Source organism: Panthera leo, chromosome F2 (genome assembly GCF_018350215.1).
Source record: "Panthera leo isolate Ple1 chromosome F2, P.leo_Ple1_pat1.1, whole genome shotgun sequence".
Taxonomy (NCBI): Eukaryota; Metazoa; Chordata; class Mammalia; order Carnivora; family Felidae; genus Panthera; species Panthera leo.
The window spans coordinates 978,637-997,874 of NC_056695.1; the positions used below are offsets into that span (position 1 = coordinate 978,637).

The 19,238-nt window shown below is 38.9% G+C and overlaps 1 protein-coding gene across 3 annotated transcripts in view; it reads right to left on the reverse strand.

Annotated features, from left to right (window-relative positions):
- The window catches only part of PRKDC (protein kinase, DNA-activated, catalytic subunit), a 214,591-nt gene that overhangs the window by 78,439 nt on the left and 116,914 nt on the right, over positions 1-19,238 (reverse strand). For all 3 annotated transcript variants that reach the window (XM_042923148.1, XM_042923150.1, XM_042923151.1), the window contains 10 exons: positions 13,601-13,744; positions 11,924-12,075; positions 11,229-11,360; positions 9,624-9,735; positions 6,827-6,951; positions 6,592-6,741; positions 4,983-5,156; positions 4,214-4,312; positions 2,990-3,197; positions 852-1,041 (listed from right to left, as the gene is read on the reverse strand). In XM_042923148.1, the coding sequence (XP_042779082.1) occupies positions 852-1,041; positions 2,990-3,197; positions 4,214-4,312; positions 4,983-5,156; positions 6,592-6,741; positions 6,827-6,951; positions 9,624-9,735; positions 11,229-11,360; positions 11,924-12,075; positions 13,601-13,744 (1,486 nt within the window). The remainder of the gene's footprint in view (positions 1-851; positions 1,042-2,989; positions 3,198-4,213; positions 4,313-4,982; positions 5,157-6,591; positions 6,742-6,826; positions 6,952-9,623; positions 9,736-11,228; positions 11,361-11,923; positions 12,076-13,600; positions 13,745-19,238) is intronic.

Below are 19,238 nucleotides of genomic sequence, written 5' to 3' on the forward strand. Positions count from 1 at the left end.
CAAAGGAAACAGGTGAACAATTTAAGAAAGAAAAATTTAATAACTATAAACACAGTAAATGATTTTGGTTTAGCTCTTCAGTACTTGCTTTTGAGATAAAGGATTTTAACTTTGTTGCATTAAACAGACTTTTCTGGACAAAACCAAAGCAAAACATAAATGTACTGTAACTTTTGCTTTTTCCAGTCAAAAATAATCCTTTTCAACTTTTTTTATTGTGGTAAAATTTAGAGAACACCAAATTAACTATTTTAACCATTTTGAAGTGTACATTTCTATGCATCAGGTATATTCACACAGTTGGGCAACCATCTCCACAATTTAGCTCCAGAGCATTTCCACCTTCTCAAACAAAATTCCGTATCTTTCTTTTTTTTTTTTTTTTTTTGAGAGAGAGAGAGAGAGAGAGAGAGAGAGATTGAGAATGCATGTGTATGCACTCACAAGCCTGCACAGGGGAAATACAGAGGCAGATGGAGAGAGAATCTTAAGCTGGAGCCCGATGGGGGGCTCGATCTCACAACCATGAACCTGAGCCAAAATCAAGGGTTGGACGCTTAATTGACTGAGCCACCCAGATGCCCTAAAATCCATATCCTTTAAATACTAGCTCCCTATTGCCTCTCACCCAACCCCTAGAGGCCCCCTTCCACTTTCTAACTCTAAGAATTTGACACCTCTAGGAACTTTAATCCTTTTCTCCTTTGACTGACATGACTTTTCTGTGGTTCTTACCACTTTTTTCTATTACTGTTTCACTACTCTTACAGCCAATGTTCTTGCAGTGGAGGCTGCTTCCATAGATCATACTGCCTGGTGCAAAGCAGGCACGTGTTCAGGCTGACAGGTACCTGCAGTTTGTGTAGGTGTGAAGTCATACTGCTGTTGGGTGGCCCGTATCTGCTTAGCCATCGCTCCTTGAACTGGGAGGGATCCCTCCTGGGTCCGGGTCTGGAGAACACTTTGGGTGGCCTGAGTCTCAATAAACATTGGAGTGAGGACAGTACTTCGGAAACGCCAGTCAGAATCAATGGTATATTCCTGCACGTAAGAGAGTTCCGAATGAAATCATGGTCCTTCTTTAGCAACACTGAAATAATTTTATTTAAAATCCAATGGTGCCATTAGCAGACAGGTATATAATTTCATATATCTGTGTGGGAAACAGCTGAAGAAGAACCCCTTCAAATTTAAAAATTTTAAATAAATTATTTGCCAATTAGAATATACTAATTAGTATTGGGGGAGGAAAACCATTTTTCTCCTCCATCACATTCTGCATTAAATGGCTTAATGCCACACCCAGTAATGGCACCACAGCTGCAACAAGCTGAGAAGTCAGGCTATGCTGCTCGGCTCAGCATAGACGAACTGAGCACAACTGTTATTATTTCAATCGTCACAGGCCGTTAAGGCTGCCGAGAGATAGCACAACCTTAACATCTACCAAACGGATTGGGGGGTGCTAATGGGGAAGGGGGATGGTATTATGGAGAAAGGAAAATCCAAGTGGAGGCTGAAAGGGGGACAAATGTGAGCATGTGAAGAGAGTGTGAGCAGATGAGGTTAAAGCAAATAGAAGTGTTTCAGAAAGGATGTGTGAGAATTCCAAATAAACTAAGAAGTCCAGTATCACTAATCACCAGGGAAACACAAATCAAACCCACAATGAGTCATCACTTCACATCTGTCAGGATGGCTATGCTCAAAAACGCAGGGGATAGCAAGTGTTGGCAAGGATGTAGAGAAGAGGGAATCCTCACGCACTGCTGGTGGGACCGTAAATTGGTGCAACCACTATGGAAAACACTATGGAAGTCCTCAAAAAATTAAAAATAGAAATACCATAAGGTCCAACTATTCTACTTCTGGGTAAAAAAACCACTAACTTGAAAAGATATATGCATCTCTATGTTAGCTTATTAGTAATAACCAAGACATGGAAGCAACTTTTGTGGTCTATCAATGGATGAATGGATAAAGACGTGATGTGCGTGTGTAAACATACATAGATACATATAGGTGCGTGTGTATGTACGCATATATATATATATACATACATACATATATATATATACATACATACATACATACACATATATATATGCGTACATACACACATACACACAATGGAATATTATTGAGCCATAAAAAAGAAGGAAATCTTGCCATCTGTGACAACATGGATGGACCTTGAGGGCATTATGCAAAGTAAAATACATCAAAAAGAGCAAGACAGATACCACATGAATCTCACTTACATGTGGAATCCAAAAAACAACAATAACAAAACAAAAAGCCTGAACTGATACATATAGAGAACAGACTGGGTACTGCCAGAGGCAGAGGATGGGGGAAAGGGACATGGGTGAAGGGAGCCAAAAGGTACACACTCCCAGTTAAAAAAACAAATGAGTCATGGGGATATAACGTGTGGTTATAATAATGTAATTAATAATAATAATAATAATAATAATGTATTGTATATTTGAAAGTTGCTAAAAGAGAAGATGTTAAAAGTTCTGGTCACAAGGAAAGAAAGTCTGTAACTCCATGGTGATGGATGTTAGCTAAGCTTATCGTGGTGATCACATCACAGTACATACCAGTATTAAATCAGTATGTTGTATACCTGAAACTAACATGTCACTTATATCTCAATAAAACAAAGACAGCCAGTTTAACTCTATTAGAAAATGTTTGCTGACTAACAGATAGGAAAAGCTTATAATATTTATTATTATTATTATTTTTTTTAACGTTTATTTATTTTTGAGACAGAGAGAGAGCATGAACAGGGGAGGGGCAGAGAGAGGGAGACACAGAATCTGAAACAGGCTCCAGGCTCTGAGCTGTCAGCACAGAGCCCGACGCGGGGCTCGAACTCACGGACCGTGAGATCATGACCTGAGCCAAAGTTGGACGCTTAACCGACCAAGCCACCCAGGCGCCCCTATAATATTTATTACTGTAGAGACAAATACTTCACCTGAAATTCACATTCTGACAGAGGATGTTCAAACACAGGGTTTGGATAATCTGGGCTCATGCTGGTCATTTCAAGCAGAAAATCTGTTGCTAAACTTAAAAAGTGCACTTCTATCTTTGGAGAATATAAGGAATTTAGTGCCAACAATCGGTCCAACGTATTTGAAGGTAATCTAGTTTCATGGCTCCAGAAATTTCGAATAATTAACCTGAAAAGCAGAGAGGAAAGATTTTTCAGATATTGTCAAATGAGAAAGAATGCCCTACACATGGTGTCATGTCGAGAAGATAGTCTTTCACCCCTATAAACCTTAACATGAGGAAAACCACATTCAAAATTGTATCAAGAGTGTAACATGAGTTATGAACACTAATATGCACTGAAGGAAGGGAATATTCCAAACTTCAGCATATTTAACAAGAGGTGAAAAACTAGATGATTTTATTCTTATCCCTATTATCTGGGAAGTTTTCAATGATGAGTATACAATATTAGCTATTTTGAAACTGAGAAAACACCTTAAGAAATTATATAAAATCCTTCACTGCCTTGCTAAAACAATTCACTCCAAAAATTAGTGCCATAAAATATTCAAAACTTAAACTAGTTAAGAGCCAGGTTAGGCTTTACAATTTATGAATGCTTATGAAATCCAAATGTAATTTGAAAAGCAAAAATGAGTTTAAAATTGTGACAGAATGGAAAATTAATTGATATACAGAATCATACAAAAAGCTTATGACCCTTCTTTTATAATTAGTACTTGACAAAACGCTCATAAAATTTAGAATAGATATTTTAGAGAAAAACAATCGTCATTTGTATTTTCCTATATAATCATTATAGTTTCCTCCTACTTCTGAAGTTTCAGACATTTCATTCAATATTAATATGTATAGTGTGATCTCAACCATGAGTTAAATGAGAAACATAATAATCAGCATTACAGATTTTTTTATTTTGAAACACTTTAATTCACTGTGTGAGCAGAGAGAGCTTTACCCACAGTTTTTCAAGAATTTTTTATTAAAATCACTTGTCAGAATTTTTAAGTCTTAATGTGATTCAAAATACATTTTTATTAAACATCATGAATGCAGAAAGCAGAGAAAATGGTAATACTATAAATATAATTCTAAAACTGTGGACAAATACTCAATGCTAGTCTAGAAAGAAACATCCCTAATTTATTTGTCTTGGCCTTATTATTCGAGGAACACATACTGAAGCCCAACGTTCTCATCGATCAACCCTTGAATCAACACATCTTTTGCCAACTTAAATATTTCCCTGGAGTCCTCATCTGCTTGACTTTCTGGATCTCTGAGAAAAATAACAAAATGACAAAACATTAATATTGTCTTCTTATCACTTTTGTTCAACCGTAATAACACCAACCAGATTAAAGTAAAATAATCTGGCTTTTCCCGTGGAACTTTAACTTCCCAAACCATAGCAGAACCTACCCTCATACGGACATACCCTGACACCTTCCTTTGGTGACTCTGCAAGCCCATCCAGGTGACTGTCATCACCCTTCCTACAGTGTGACAGGGCTCACGTGCACAGGACAGCATGGGGGGGGGGGGGGCGGATAATGGGAGTAGGCTGCAGGGGTTCCCTGGGAACGCTAAGAGGTCCTAGGATGGACTCAGACCCCATGGGAAGTGCTGTGGTGGCAGTCCTATAGGATGAAGACATCCCACAGAGTTCATTTTCTTAATTGTGTCAGATCTTAAAAGGAGAACTGTAAAAACAAATTACAGTATTAACTCAACCAAAAACTGCACATTCTGAATATTTCTCACGAATACATGAAATGAATTAAAATAAGGATAAATGTCAATATACTAAAATAAACTCGTTTTAATTAATAATCCTACGTTTAAAAATGTTTAAACATTTTATTATTTATTATAATCTACTCCAGATTGCTATTGGCACCCAAATGCTCCCTTGAAAAAAGTAATATAAAAATTAATGTACAGCTTACCGGTAATTGTCATGAACCCACATAAGAATATTATACATTTGTTCCCTACACACTGGAGAAGGATGAGAAATGAATTCTACAACAGGATTCAGAAGTTCCCGGAGTTCTACTGGTTTCAATTTTGCCATCATCTTATAAATTATGTCCAAACACACTTTCTGTCTTTCATCATCTCTACAGTAAGAGAGGGTTTTAAAAACATACCAATTTAATAATTTTTATTATACTTTCAGATGTGACAGGTAACTTTTTCTTCTTTGTGCTGTTCTGTATTTCAAAATTTGTTACAATGGAAATATAAAAATTACATCTTAAAAAATTACCATGAGCTACAGTATTAAAAATAAACAAATTAATTCAATATGGTACCCTGTATTGGATCCTAGAATAGAAAAAGGACATTAGTGGGAAAACTGATAAAATCCAAATAAAATCTAGTTTAGTAATCAATAATGTACTAATGTTAATTTCTTAGTTTTGACAAATATGCCACAATTATGTGACATGGAAAAAGTGGGTTAAGGGTATGTGGGAATTTTCTGTATTGTCTTTCAACTTTTCTGTAAATATTAAGTCATTCCAAAATAAAAGTTCATTTTTTAAAAATCCGAAATGTCAAACAACATAAACTAAATATAAAGGATTTCATGATTTTAAAACAATGATTTCAAGTGCTATTCAGGCTACCTGGCAGGTCATACAACGAGTCAAGGGTAGTCTGAGCCCCCAATAAGGTGCACGTCTATTTCCTTATTTTATGTATCTTTTCTTCCTACAGCACCCAGCTTAATGCTTCACATGCAGTTGATATTCAGTAAATGTCTAATGAAGGATATCACAGCGCCATAACATACATTCTTTGTTACTGGCACACTCTACATTTATCAATAATTTATCCCCATGTAAAAAAATACGTCCACAGACAAGGTTGGAAAACAGTACAGAGAAATAAAAATATTGTGAGCAACAGCATCTCTTTTCACACCTATTTTAATAGTATAATATGGGGGGCACCTGGGTGGCTCAGTCGGTTGGGTGTCCAACTCTTGATTTTGGCTCAGGTCCTGATCTCACAGTTCATGGGTTCGAGCCCTGCATGGAGCCCCACATCAGGCTCTGTGCTGACAGTATGGAGCCTGCTTGGGATTTTCTCTCTCCCTCTCTCTGCCTCTCGCCTACTCCCTCTCTCAAAACAGATGAATAGGCTTTAAAAAAATATTAAAAACTAGTATAATGTGATTTTGAAAATAAATGAACAATGTTAACAAATAATGGATGCCTCCTAGCTGGAAAAAATGGTACAGAACTCAAAATCATGCATTTTAAATCTGAGAAGAGCCTTAGGTAACACTTGAGATGTGGCTTCCCCAAGGTGCCAGGTTAAAGAAGACAGGAGGGGCAGGCCCCACCACTTTTAATTCTGATTAAAATTTAACAAGTACATATTTGTAAGTTTATCTATCTTGAGATGTACATATATACATAGTCGTATATAACAAATACATATTTTATGAAAACCTACAAGTTCTGAGTTGAAGGAGACAGTTGAACAAATCAAAATTTTATGTGCCAGCTGCATCTGAGAACACAGGGCTGGCTTTGCACTCACCTATATCTCATAACTTGAATGAAATCCTTGCTCTTTAACTGTAAGTAGAGATCTGTTATTTCCTCTGCACGACACAGCACCACCTCCAGACAGAGAGTCTTCATCACCCCATGAAATTTGGGCAGCAGGAAGAACACAGTGTTCATGAACCTAACCAGTGGACATGGCCAATGAGGGAGAGGGCCGTCGCAGACCCTCTCCCACAACAGGACGTCCACCATGACTGATATCCTACCTATCGGCAAGAGGAGGAAAGTTCTTCACAGCTTTGTTCAAGCACACAATAAATTTGTCCTCCATCATATTTTGGTGCTGCTTCAACTGTTTTACAATCAATTCATACACCAAATCTTCCAGTATCTGAAAAATTAAGTTTCTTTTCAAATACACAAATGCGAAACTTACGTTAGTTACTGAAAACAGGTTTGTCTTAAATAGTTAATTGAACCCATGGAAGATGTCCAATGCTATCACCTACAAGGTAAAGGTGTTCACAAGGTACAGTGCCAGGAGTGTGCACATTAACCACTGGACACAAGAGGCTCTGGGGCTGTGAGTTCAGGCAGGCCAGGCCACAGCCATGACTGCTCTGTGCTGTCACCACTGGTGGCGCCTAGCTCTTGTCAGATGGCAGGCTGATAAAGATTGGTGCTTCCTTTTCACATCCAAAATACTGCTAAAAAGTCATTTGAGAAGCTGAACTAAAATCAGTGATCAAACGCTGTGTAAATACATTTTTATGATGCCAGTGTTCACATACTTGGTCAAATATTCACACAAACCAGAATTTTCAGGCAACTTTATCTAAAAAGCCACCTCCACCATTGTCTACCTCCCTATATCCTGTTTTTTCTTCATCATGTACTACTATCAATGATGACAGATTTGTCTATGTATTGTCTGCTTCTCTTCATCAAATGTTAGCTTCCTGAGAAGGGGGGGTGGCCAGGACTGCTCTGGCTACACCCCCAGAGCCCAGAACCAGCCAATAAGATAACGAACATATGTAACTGACCAACATACATAACCAACATTATAATACAGGTAACCAACAGAAGACAAACGCATGCACATATATACTGACAACTGGAGACTACCTCTCAGGTGCCAAGAGCAATTCAGTGGTTGGAATAGGACTGATTCTCACCAACTTCTTTATATTTTACTCTGTTCTTCTAATTTCTACACTAAATCAATACCATTTTATATTCAGAAAAGAACAATGTAAAACCAAAGTGTTTATCATTACTACTAACTTGAAATTTAAGTGAAGAGAGATTAAACTTGGGATCTACTGTAATTTGTTCCATCTGTGCTGAAAACTTAGCATACTATGTAAATTGAAACCCAACATCTAAGGATATGAGAATCATGTAAAAATAAGGTAATTCGGAATTTAAAATTTTTAAGCGTGCCTGGGTGGCTCAGTCAGTTAAGTGTACAACTCTTGATTTTGGCTCAGGTCGTGATCTCAGGGTCGCTGAGATTGAACCCTGCATGTCAGGCTCTGCACTGACAGTGTAGAGCCTGCTTAAGAGTCTCTCTCTCTGCCCCTCCCCACTTGCGCACAGTCTCTCAAAAAAAAAATTATTTTACAAAAATAGCTGGTAATTCCTAAAATAAATTATAAGCGAAGACTGACCTCCCCAAGTGGGTCTATTTCCCTTCATTTAATTTTCTTTTAAACCCAAATAGATACCTGAGGTGCCTGGGTGGCTCAGTTGGTTGAGCTTCCGACTTCAGCTCAGGCGGTGATCTCACAGTTCGTGAGATCGAGCCACACGTCAGGCTCTGTGCTGAGAGCTCGGAGCCTGGAGCGGGCTTCGGATTCTGTTTCTCCCTCTCTCTCTGCCCCTAACCCATGCACATTCTGTCTCCATCTCTCTCAAAAATAAATAAATAAGCATTAGAAAAAAAATTTAAACCCAAATAGATACCTAATTGTCAAAATGGGCAGGGGCCCAATACACTGTGTTGGGGTACTCTGGGTGCCCTCGGGACCTCCCAACTTCCCTAACCCTTTACTCCTCATCCACTCAGACAGTGAAAGTAGCCCACTCTCCACTCTCCACCTTTTCTTTCAGGAGAGGATGTGGACTGGAGATAGGAAGTTGGGAATCATGAACACATAGGCAGTTTTCAAAGCCAGGAGGCTAGATGGTTGGCAGGGGAGCAAGGAAGAAGAGGACCAACATCAGAGCTGGAGAGGTAGCCGGGAAACATGAAGCTAAGGAAGGGAAACAGCCAGGAGAATAGGAAGAGAGCCAAGAGAGTGTCCTAGAAGCAGTGACAAAGGGAATCGGGAGGAATGATCAACTGTGTCACTGCAATGAGACCTGGCAAGAAGGGCTCATCACAATGAGTGACAGCGGTTTTGGAGGCTCCAAAACACACAGCCCCTCACTAACCAACCACAGGAGAACAGCAGTGTAGCAGGAAGCATCACTCCACTACCCTACTTTCAAGTAAGTTAGAACATGTAATTTACATACATCTGTAATAATTACATTCTATGGAGACCTGTAGTACTTTGAACTTACACTGCACTGAAAGATTCAGTTGGGTTCTTCTAACAATCCTGGAAAGTGGGCAGGGCTCCCAAGACTGAGAAAGGCTCCCACAAGTGCCCTGCCCTGTCTGATAACTATATTACGTCCCAGATTGGAAATGGAGTATTTTATTAGTTAACATAGCCCTAACCATAGCAAGTATCCACCAGAATAATTTGCTTCAAAAGAAACCCTGACACTACTTTCAGAGGAATGAAAGCTGGTTAAATAATCCTTTCCTGGCTTTCACAATATAAGTAAGTTACCCATCTTTAAATGTTTACCAAGTTTCCAAGTGTTTTAAAAATCCCATGTCCTCTTTAAAAAAAATTGAGCACTATATACGCTAGGAAAAAGCCAAGTATTAATAAATGCAGAATGCCCACTCTGGTTTGTTACAGTATAGAGGATATAAATAACAAGTGTTAGAAAAAATCAAAACTGAAAAAGCACTATTTATTTAAAATTGTATAACACACTTACATTTTCTTTCTTGGTAACATATTGAAGAATAAGTCCTAGAACTTCTGCGGCTGCTGCATACACCTCTTTATATTTTACGAAAGACATGTTACTGACCAAAGCTTGGAAGTATCTGTAACAAATACAGAAAATATGCATCACATAATACATTCTGTTGACATAAAAATGTAACAACTTTGCTCCTCATGCCGTATTAAGAGCATAAATTGAGAAAATACTAAACATAGAACATGATCCAAATTATTTGTGTGAAAACATATATCAAGATGTACTTAAGGCTCTGACATCATGACCAGGAAGGCACATGGCAGTCCACAGCTCAATCACACAGGACTGCTGCAGTCAAAGCAAAACACGATGCTGGATACTATAAAAAACACTGCAGTGAAAAAAAAGCTACTAACCAAGATCATGGCTTACTGACACCCCTTGAAAGCCTCATGACTTCCTGACACCTCTTGACTGCTGTGACAAGACGAGGACAATAAATGAGAAGGAGAGTGAGCACCAGTCCACGCTTCCAGGCTCTGTAGGCCACAGAACGTTAGCCTCCAGTTCCAGAGAAGCTCTATAGGCTTGTCACTGGGGGAATCAAAGCTCAAAAAAAGTAACTCATCTAAAAGCAAACTATTTCCCATGGACTCTTCACGGAGCCACCTGTTTGTCTATGATAGCAGGCAAATGGAGGAACCGGTGCCAGGAGGCTAACACAGGAGGACCGACCAGACGGAGTGAGACACTTCCAAAGAAACGGGAAAAGCTCGGAAGGGACATGCTGAAATCTACAGTCACATAATGTGAATGCTGACTTTTCAGAACTCCTAACACAGTAGGACAATGAAGTACCGGTCCGTGATGGTAGAGGATGAGCTCACTAGCGCCCTCCCTCCAGACGCCAGGCTGCGTTCACCCCCACCCACAAAAGGTCCCGACGGAGGGAGCAGGGGCTGTAGCTGAGGCAAAAAGCACAGCGACAGGGCAGCACCAGGACCCAGGCATCCATCCATGATCCTGTCGTGAATGGTCCTACAGAGCTCATGCTGGTTTGGGGGCAAACGCTGAAAATGCAGTTGTAGAAAATAAGAAAGAAAATACCTAACACCTATTTGGTGAAACACAATTGAAAAAAATATACTAATTTTGAAAAACTTCACTTCCATCATTCATTCCATTAACATATTTCTTCTCCCAAAAGACCTCTAAGCCCAACTTACTAAATTCTGGTAGAAATATTTTTAACATGGGTCTAGGTCTTTAAACTTATAAAAACTAGGGGCACCTGGGTGGCTCAGTTGGTTAAACGTCGGACTCTTGGGTCCAGCTCAGGTCACAATCTCATGGTTTGTGGGTTTGAGACCCACATCGGGCTCATGGTTCACGGGTTTGAGTCCCACATCAGGCTCTGCGCTGACAGTGTGGAGCCTGGAGCCTGTTTGGGATTCTCTCTCTCTTTCCGTATCTCTTTGCCCCTCTCATACTCGCACATGCACTCTCTCAAAATGAATAAACTTAAGAAAAAATGAGACCATACTCCAGTCCATCAATCCAATTCACATATACTTTAATCTAAAAAAGAAGCAAAGCAAAAACTCCCTTGATACTCACTTTATGCTCTCTATGCCACATTTTGGGTCATAGGGGGGCAAGTTATTGGCCATTATAATGCCTAATAATTGAATTCCTACTGAATTGTCTTTGGAATTAGGATCTTTACTGGAAAACTTTTCAAATATTAACCTGAAACATAAGCATAAAGGACAAGTACAGATTATCATATAATAAAATAAGCACAGCAAGAAGATAATTTGCAGGGTGAGAAATACCTTATCTTTCCCCACGACTAACACCCTTCTTCCTAATACCCTGTTTGTATACATTCAAGTTATTCTAGCAAGTCTGTATTTCTTACGATCTAACTATTTGCCCCAATTCTCTGTTAGTTGATTCTGAAACCTTTGGAAAGTTATAGCTTGCCTCAGGCTGCGCAGTCCGACAGTTCACCCCTGCGCTGGGACGATGAAGGGCAGAGTGTACCCCATATGCCCAGTGTCTGCTGGGCCAGAGGTGAGCTGGGAGACGGAGCAGGCCACCTGGAGGCAATGACCCGCACAGAGGTGCTTCGTCAAACTTTGGAGGCTAGGATTGTACTAGCAGCAATATTGTACCCTTACAAATGATTCAATTTCAAATTGTATTCCTTCTATCATTTCAAGTAATTAAACTTCACTGTAATCACCATTTACAACATGCTACATTTTAAAAATGTCTAAGCAATACTGCAAAATGTAGTAAATTTGTACCTGTAAGGGACAGATAAACAATCCTTCCAGCATTCAACAAGGGTTTTTATAATTTCAAGGTTATGTCTAAACACAGCTCTTTTTTGATGAAAAACATGTTTCATTAGGAAATGAAGCAATCGATTTGCTAACACTTCATCTTTAGGGACCCCCTAAAAAGGTATAGAAATTCTGTATTAATATGTAGCATTCCACTCTGGAAAAACATTTTTTTAATCCAACAGTCCATTTATAAAAGAAACCTGCCAGTATACTGAGGCTTCTGGTGTAAAACTATGTGTGATTTTTCAAGGACAACCACAGGCAATGACAAAGGCTTTGCTGGCAGGCCTTATGGACGGACAAGCTACCCTCTGGCACCAGGCTGGAACAGAGCCAGGGCTCTGCAGTCTCCAAGGGTAGATACAGTCAGACCCTTAGCCATCCACCCTCCACCCTCCACCCCCCAGACTGGTCACGCTTGTCACATATTTGCACTCGTAACCCCCGGCACCTTCATTTCTCTTCATCTTCTCCAGGCGTCTCCGCTGAGAGCTCCTTATAAGAGGAAGGGCAACTGTGAAAACACTTTTCTTCTGACTCCTTTTATGGTCTCATAAAACTGCTGGAGCCTTTAATTCAGGGGTCCCTCAACAGTGAGATGACCCTCGGATCTGTGCTAAACCACCTGACCCTCGGCCAGACTAAGCTGCAATGTTCCATGGGGGAAATGGACAAGGGGAGTCCACTTCCTCTGGCTTTAGCCCCTACCGCAAGTGACAAAAGGCTTCACTTGGTTCTTACTTTGACTCGTTGCTTTATGCAGCTATTCTGACACCTAGCAGTTCGGCTCTCTCAAACTCAACCCTGCACCTGACATTTAACTCAATCTTTCCCAATGGTTCCTAAGCTAAACTAAATACTAACACAATTTTACTCTGCTTAATAACATGAAAACATTTACCACCTTAAAGCTAAGAAATCCAAATTTGGTTTACTGTGAAATAAGATAGGCACATCCAGATACAAATGCATGTAAAAGCTCTATGTCCATATGTTATGTTTAGTAAGGAAAGTTCTCAGGATATTCCCACACGAAAACTCTTGGCGCTTATTAGTGCTAATGTTTCTATGTGAATGGCAAAGCTCCAGAGCACACAGATCTGTGCCGGCGGAAGCCACGAGACTGCCTCAGGGTGACACAGTATCATTCACCTGGTGGTTACTTTTTTGGCAATTTCAACCATTAACGGGTCCATGTCAATACTAGGGAAGTAAGTAAGCTGGCAAAACAAATGCCAAAACATCCACAGACTTTAGTTACAACAGAAGTTTTCAAGACCTAATATTCAGGGTCTACTGACATTTATTTCACACTTATTTTTAAGAAATCATTAGTCTACTTTCCAAGATCCTAGCAAATAAAAGCAACAAACAAAATAAATACCTGATAGCTTAAAAATAAAAGCCAAGTCAGAGGCATTATCGAAAGAAATCTAAGAAATCAGAAATCTAAGAAAACAGACCTGAAGCAGTACGAAGCCATTGGTATAACAGGACCACAGCAACATGACAATTAATGTTAAAAATGGTGACTCTTAAGTCATTAAGAGGAGCTTGGATTATCTGTCATCAATTTGTTTATGGTACCAGCAAGAGACTGACATACCACCCCATAAAAGACGTGTCCATTCTTACCACAGGAGTAGCTATTCCTGTCCACGAAAGAAGAGTCACCACTATCTCGACCACCATGTAGTGAATTCCTTCTCCTCCATTGTTTTCAGAAACCACCAGCTGCAGCAAGGGGCTGAGCCAATACTTCGCATAAGGGCGGAAGACCTGGAAGAGAATTTAAAAGTCAAACAGCAAAAAAATTATTTTGAATAACCAAATTATTAATTTAGGAACATATCCTCCATCAGCTAAAATTTAATATTATGACTTGACCTAAATCCAAAACAGATGTAAATTCCAACAATTACCCTGCTTCATCAGATCAGATTCTCTGTTGAATTCTCTCCTCATGGGTCCTTGAAACCACAATACAAGGCAAATGGACTTCTGATATTTTCTTTGTTGAAAACCTGATATAACTATGCTCTTAAAAATCAAAATGAAAGTACTCTTTATCAATCTTATCCTATCTGAATAATATGCAGCTCTAGAGAACTGTTATTTTATGCAAATGCATAGAGTATATGAAAAACGAGAATATAAAAATTAGGTAGACGCATGTGGCTGATGTTCTTTCATTTCTTATATTATAGAAGTTATTGTGTTATTGACTTCATTTTCTCAAGACCTCTGAAATCTAAAGAAAATGTACCCATATTCTAAATTCAATTTAGTTTATTTTAGAAATTGCACAAGAATGCTATTTTGATGCAAATGAACAGATTAAGATATAATTCAAGCTACCTATCTTATTAACCTTCGCCACTTTGTTTTTATTAAATATGTTTCCTCAGGGACTACTCTCACACCTTAAATCTGTGTGGTCTCAAATCTTTGTTTATACACCCCGTAAGTAAAGAAAAGTTCGAACACTCTCCATGTATGTATTGATTTATTTACAAATTACAAACACAAACTTCGTTTTGTTTTTTTTTGTTGTTGTATAGTTTTATTTTTTTCTTCTTTTTTAAATTTTTTTAATTTTTTATTTTTTTTCAATATATGAAATTTATTGTCAAATTGGTTTCCATACAACACCCAGAACTCATCACAAAAGGTGCCCTCCTCAATACCCATCACCCACCCTCCCCTCCCTCCAACCCCCCATCAACCCTCAGTTTGTTCTCAGTTTTTAAGAGTCTCTTATGCTTTGGCTCTCTCCCACTCTAACCTCTTTTTTTTTTCCTTCCCCTCCCCCATGGTCTTCTGTTAAGTTTCTCAGGATCCACATATGAGTGAAAATATATGGAATCTGTCTTTCTCTTTATGGCTTATTTCACTTAGCATAACACTCTCCAGTCCCATCCATGTTGCTACAAAGGGCCATATTTCATTCTTTCTCATTGCCACGTAGTACTCCATTGTGTATATAAACCACAATTTCTTTATCCATTCATCAGTTGATGGACATTTAGGCTCTTTCCATAATTTGGCTATTGTGGAGAGTGCTGCTGTAAACATTGGGGTACAAGTGCCCCTATGCATCAGTACTCCTGTATCCCTTGGGTAAATTCCTAGCAGTGCTACTGCTGGGTCATAGGGTAGGTCTATTTTTAATTTTGTGAGGAACCTCCACACTGCTTTCCAGAGCGGCTGCACCAATTTGCATTCCCACCAACAGTGCAAGAGGGTTCCCGTTTCTCCACATCCTCTCCAGCATCTATAGTCTCCTGATTTGTTCATTTTAGCCACTCTGACTGGCGTGAGGTGATATCTGAGTGTGGTTTTGATTTGTTATTTCCCTGATGAGGAGCAACGTTGAGCATCCTTTCATGTGCCTGTTGGCCATCCGGATGTCTTCTTTAGAGAAGTGTCTATTCACGTTTTCTGCCCATTTCTTCACTGGGTTATTTGTTTTTTGGGTGTGGAGTTGGGTGAGCTCTTTATAGATTTTGGATACTAGCCCTTTGTCCGATATGTCATTTGCAAATATCTTTTCCCATTCCGTTGGTTGCCTTTTAGCTTTGTTGGTTGTTTCCTTTGCTGTGTAGAAGCTTTTTATCTTCATAAGGTCCCAGTAGTTCATTTTCGCTTTTAATTCCCTTGCCTTTCGGGATGTGTCAAGTAAGAAATTGCTACGGCTGAGGTCAGAGAGGTCTTTTCCTGCTTTCTCCTCCAGAGTTTTGATGGTTTCCTGTCTCACATTCAGGTCCTTCATCCATTTTGAGTTTATTTTTGTGAATGGTGTGAGAAAGTGGTCTAGTTTCAACTTTCTGCATGTTGCTGTCCAGTTCTCCCAGCACCATTTGTTAAAGAGACTGTCTTTTTTCCATTGGATGTTCTTTCCTGCTTTGTCAAAGATTAGTTGGCCATATGTTTGTGGGTCTAGTTCTGGGGTATCTATTCTATTCCATTGGTCTATGTGTCTCTTTTTGTGCCAATACCATGCTGTCTTGATGATTACAGCTTTGTAGTAGACGCTAAAGTCTAGGATTGTGATGCCTCCTGCTTTGGTCTTCTTCTTCAAAATTACTTTGGCTATTCGGGGCCTTTTGTGGTTCCATATGAATTTTAGGATTGCTTGTTCTAGTTTCGAGAAGAATGCTAGTGCAGTTTTGATTGGGATTGCATTGAAAGTGTAGAGTGCTTTGGGTAGTATTGACATTTTGACAATATTTATTCTTCCAATCCATGAGCACGGAATGTTTTTCCATTTCTTTATATCTTCTTCAATTACCTTCATAAGCTTTCTATAGTTTTCAGCATACAGATCTTGTACATCTTTGGTTAGATTTATTCCTAGGTATTTTATACTTCTTGGTGCCATTGTGAATGGGATCAGTTTCTTTATTTGTCTTTCTGTTGCTTCATTATTAGTGTATAAGAATGCAACTGATTTCTGTACATTGATTTTGTATCCTGCAACTTTGCTAAATTCATGTATCAGTTCTAGCAGACTTCTGGTGGAGTCTATCCGATTTTCCATGTATAATATCATGTCATCTGCAAAATGTGAAAGCTTGATTTCATCTTTGCCAATTTTGATGCCTTTGATTTCCTTTTGTTGTCTGCTGATGCTAGAACTTCCAACACTATGTTAAACAACAGGGGTGAGAGTGGGCATCCCTGTCGTCTTCCTGATCTCAGGGAAAAAGCTCTCAGTTTTTCCCCATTGAGGATGATGTTAGCTGTGGGCTTTTCATAAATGGCTTTGATGATCTTTAAGTATGTTCCTTCTATCCCAACTTTCTCGAGGGTTTTTATTAAGAAAGGGTGCTGGATTTTGTCAAAGGCCTTTTCTGCATCGATTGACAGGATCATATGGTTCTTTTCTTTTATTAATTGATGTATCACATTGATTGATTTGCGAATGTTGAACCAGCCCTGCATCCCAGGAATGAATCCCACTTGATCATGGTGAAGAATTCTTTTTATATGCTGTTGAATTCGATTTGCTAGTATCTTATTGAGAATTTCTACATCCATATTCATCAGGGATATTGGCCTGTAGTTCTCTTTTTTTACTGGGTCTCTGTCTGGTTTAGGAATCAAAGTAATACTGGCTTCATAGAATGAGTCTGGAAGTTTTCCTTCCCTTTCTATTTTTTGGAACAGCTTGAGAAGGATAGGTATTATCTCTGCTTTAATTTGTTGGGAGATTTTTGATGACTGATTCAATTTCTTTGCTGGTTATGGGTCTGTTCAAGCTTTCTATTTCCTCCTGATTGAGTTTTTGAAGACTGTGGGTGTTTAGGAATTTGTCCATTTCTTCCAGGTTGTCCAGTTTGTTGGCATATAATTTTTCATAGTATTCCCTGATAATTGCTTGTATGTCTGAGGGATTGGTTGAAATAATTCCATTTTCATTCATGATTTTATCTATTTGGATCATCTCCCTTTTCTTTTTGAGAAGCCTGGCTAGAGGTTTATCAATTTTGTTTATTTTTTCAAAAAACCCACCCTTGGTTTCGTCAATCTACTCTACAGTTTTTTTAGATTCTATATTGTTTATTTCTGCTCTGATCTTTATTATTTCTCTTCTTCTGCTGGGTTTAGGCTGCCTTTGCTGTTCTGCTTCTGTTCCCTTTAGGTGTGCTGTTAGATTTTGTAGTTGGGATTTTTCTTGTTTCTTGAGATAGGCCTGGATTGCAATGTATTTTCCTCTAAGGACTGCCTTCGCTGCATTCCAAAGCATTTGGATTGTTGTATTTTCATTTTCGTTTGTTTCCATATATTTTTTAATTTCTTCTCTAATTGCCTGGTTAACCCACTCATTCTTTAGTAGGGTGTTCTTTAACCTCCATGCTTTTGGAGGTTTTTCAGACTTTTTCCTGTGGTTGATTTCAAGCTTCATAGCATTGTGGTCTGAAAGTATGCATGATATGATTTCAATTCTTGTATACTTATGAAGGGCTGTTTTGTGACCCAGTATTGGATCTATCTTGGAGAATGTTCCATGTGCACTCGAGAAGAAAGTATATTCTGTTGCTTTGGGATGCAGAGTTCTAAATATAACTATCAAGTCCATCTGATCCAATGTATCAATCAGGGCCCTTGTTTCTTTATTGACCGTGTGTCCAGATGATCTATCCATTTCTGTAAGTGGGGTGTTAAAGTCCCCTGCAATTACCACATCCTTATCAATAAGGTTGCTTATGTTTATGAGTAATTGTTTTATATATTTGGGGGCTCCTGTATTCGGCACATAGACATTTATAATTGTTAGCTCTTCCTGATGGATAGACCCTGTAATTATTATATAATGCCCTTCTTCATCTCTTGTTACAGCCTTTAATTTAAAGTCTAGTTTGCCGGATATAAGTATGGCTACTCCAGCTTTCTTCTGACTTCCAGTGGCACGATAAATAGTTCTCCATTCCCTCACTCTCAATCGGAAGGTGTCCTGAGGTCTAAAATGAGTCTCTCATAGACAGCAAATAGATGGGTCTTGTTTGTTCATCCATTCTGATACCCTATGTCTCTTCGTTGGTGCATTGAGTCCATTTACATTCAGTGTTATTATAGAAAGATATGGGTTTAGAGTCATTGTGATGTCTGTAGGTTTCATGCTTGTAGCGATGTCTCTGGTACTTTGTCTTACAGGATCCCCCTTAGGATCTCTTGTAGGGCTGGTTTAGTGGTGACAAATTCCTTCAGTTTTTGTTTGTTTGGGAAGACCTTTATCTCTCCTTCTATTCTAAATGACAGACTTGCTGGATAGAGGATTCTCAGCTGCATATTTTTTTTTTCTGTTCATCACATTGAAGATCTCCTGCCATTCCTTTCTGGCCTGCCAAGTTTCAGTAGAGAGATCGGTCACGAGTCTTATAGGTCTCCCTTTATATGTTAAAGCACGTTTATCCCTAGCTGCTTTCAGAATTTTCTCTTTATCCTTGTATGTTGCCAGTTTCCCCATGATATGTTGTGCAGAAGATTGATTCAAGTGACGTCTGAAGGGAGTTCTCTGTGCCTCTTGGATTTCAATGCCTTTTTCCTTCCCCAGATCAGGGAAGTTCTCAGCTATTATTTCTTCAAGTACACCTTCAACACCTTTCCCTCTCTCTTCCTCCTCTGGAATACCAATTATGCGTAAATTCTCTTTAGTGCATCACTTCGTTCTCTAATTTTCCCCTCATACTCCTGGATTTTTTTACCTCTCTTTTTCTCAGCTTCTTTTCCATAATTTTATCTTCTAGTTCCCCTCTTCTCTCCTCTGCCT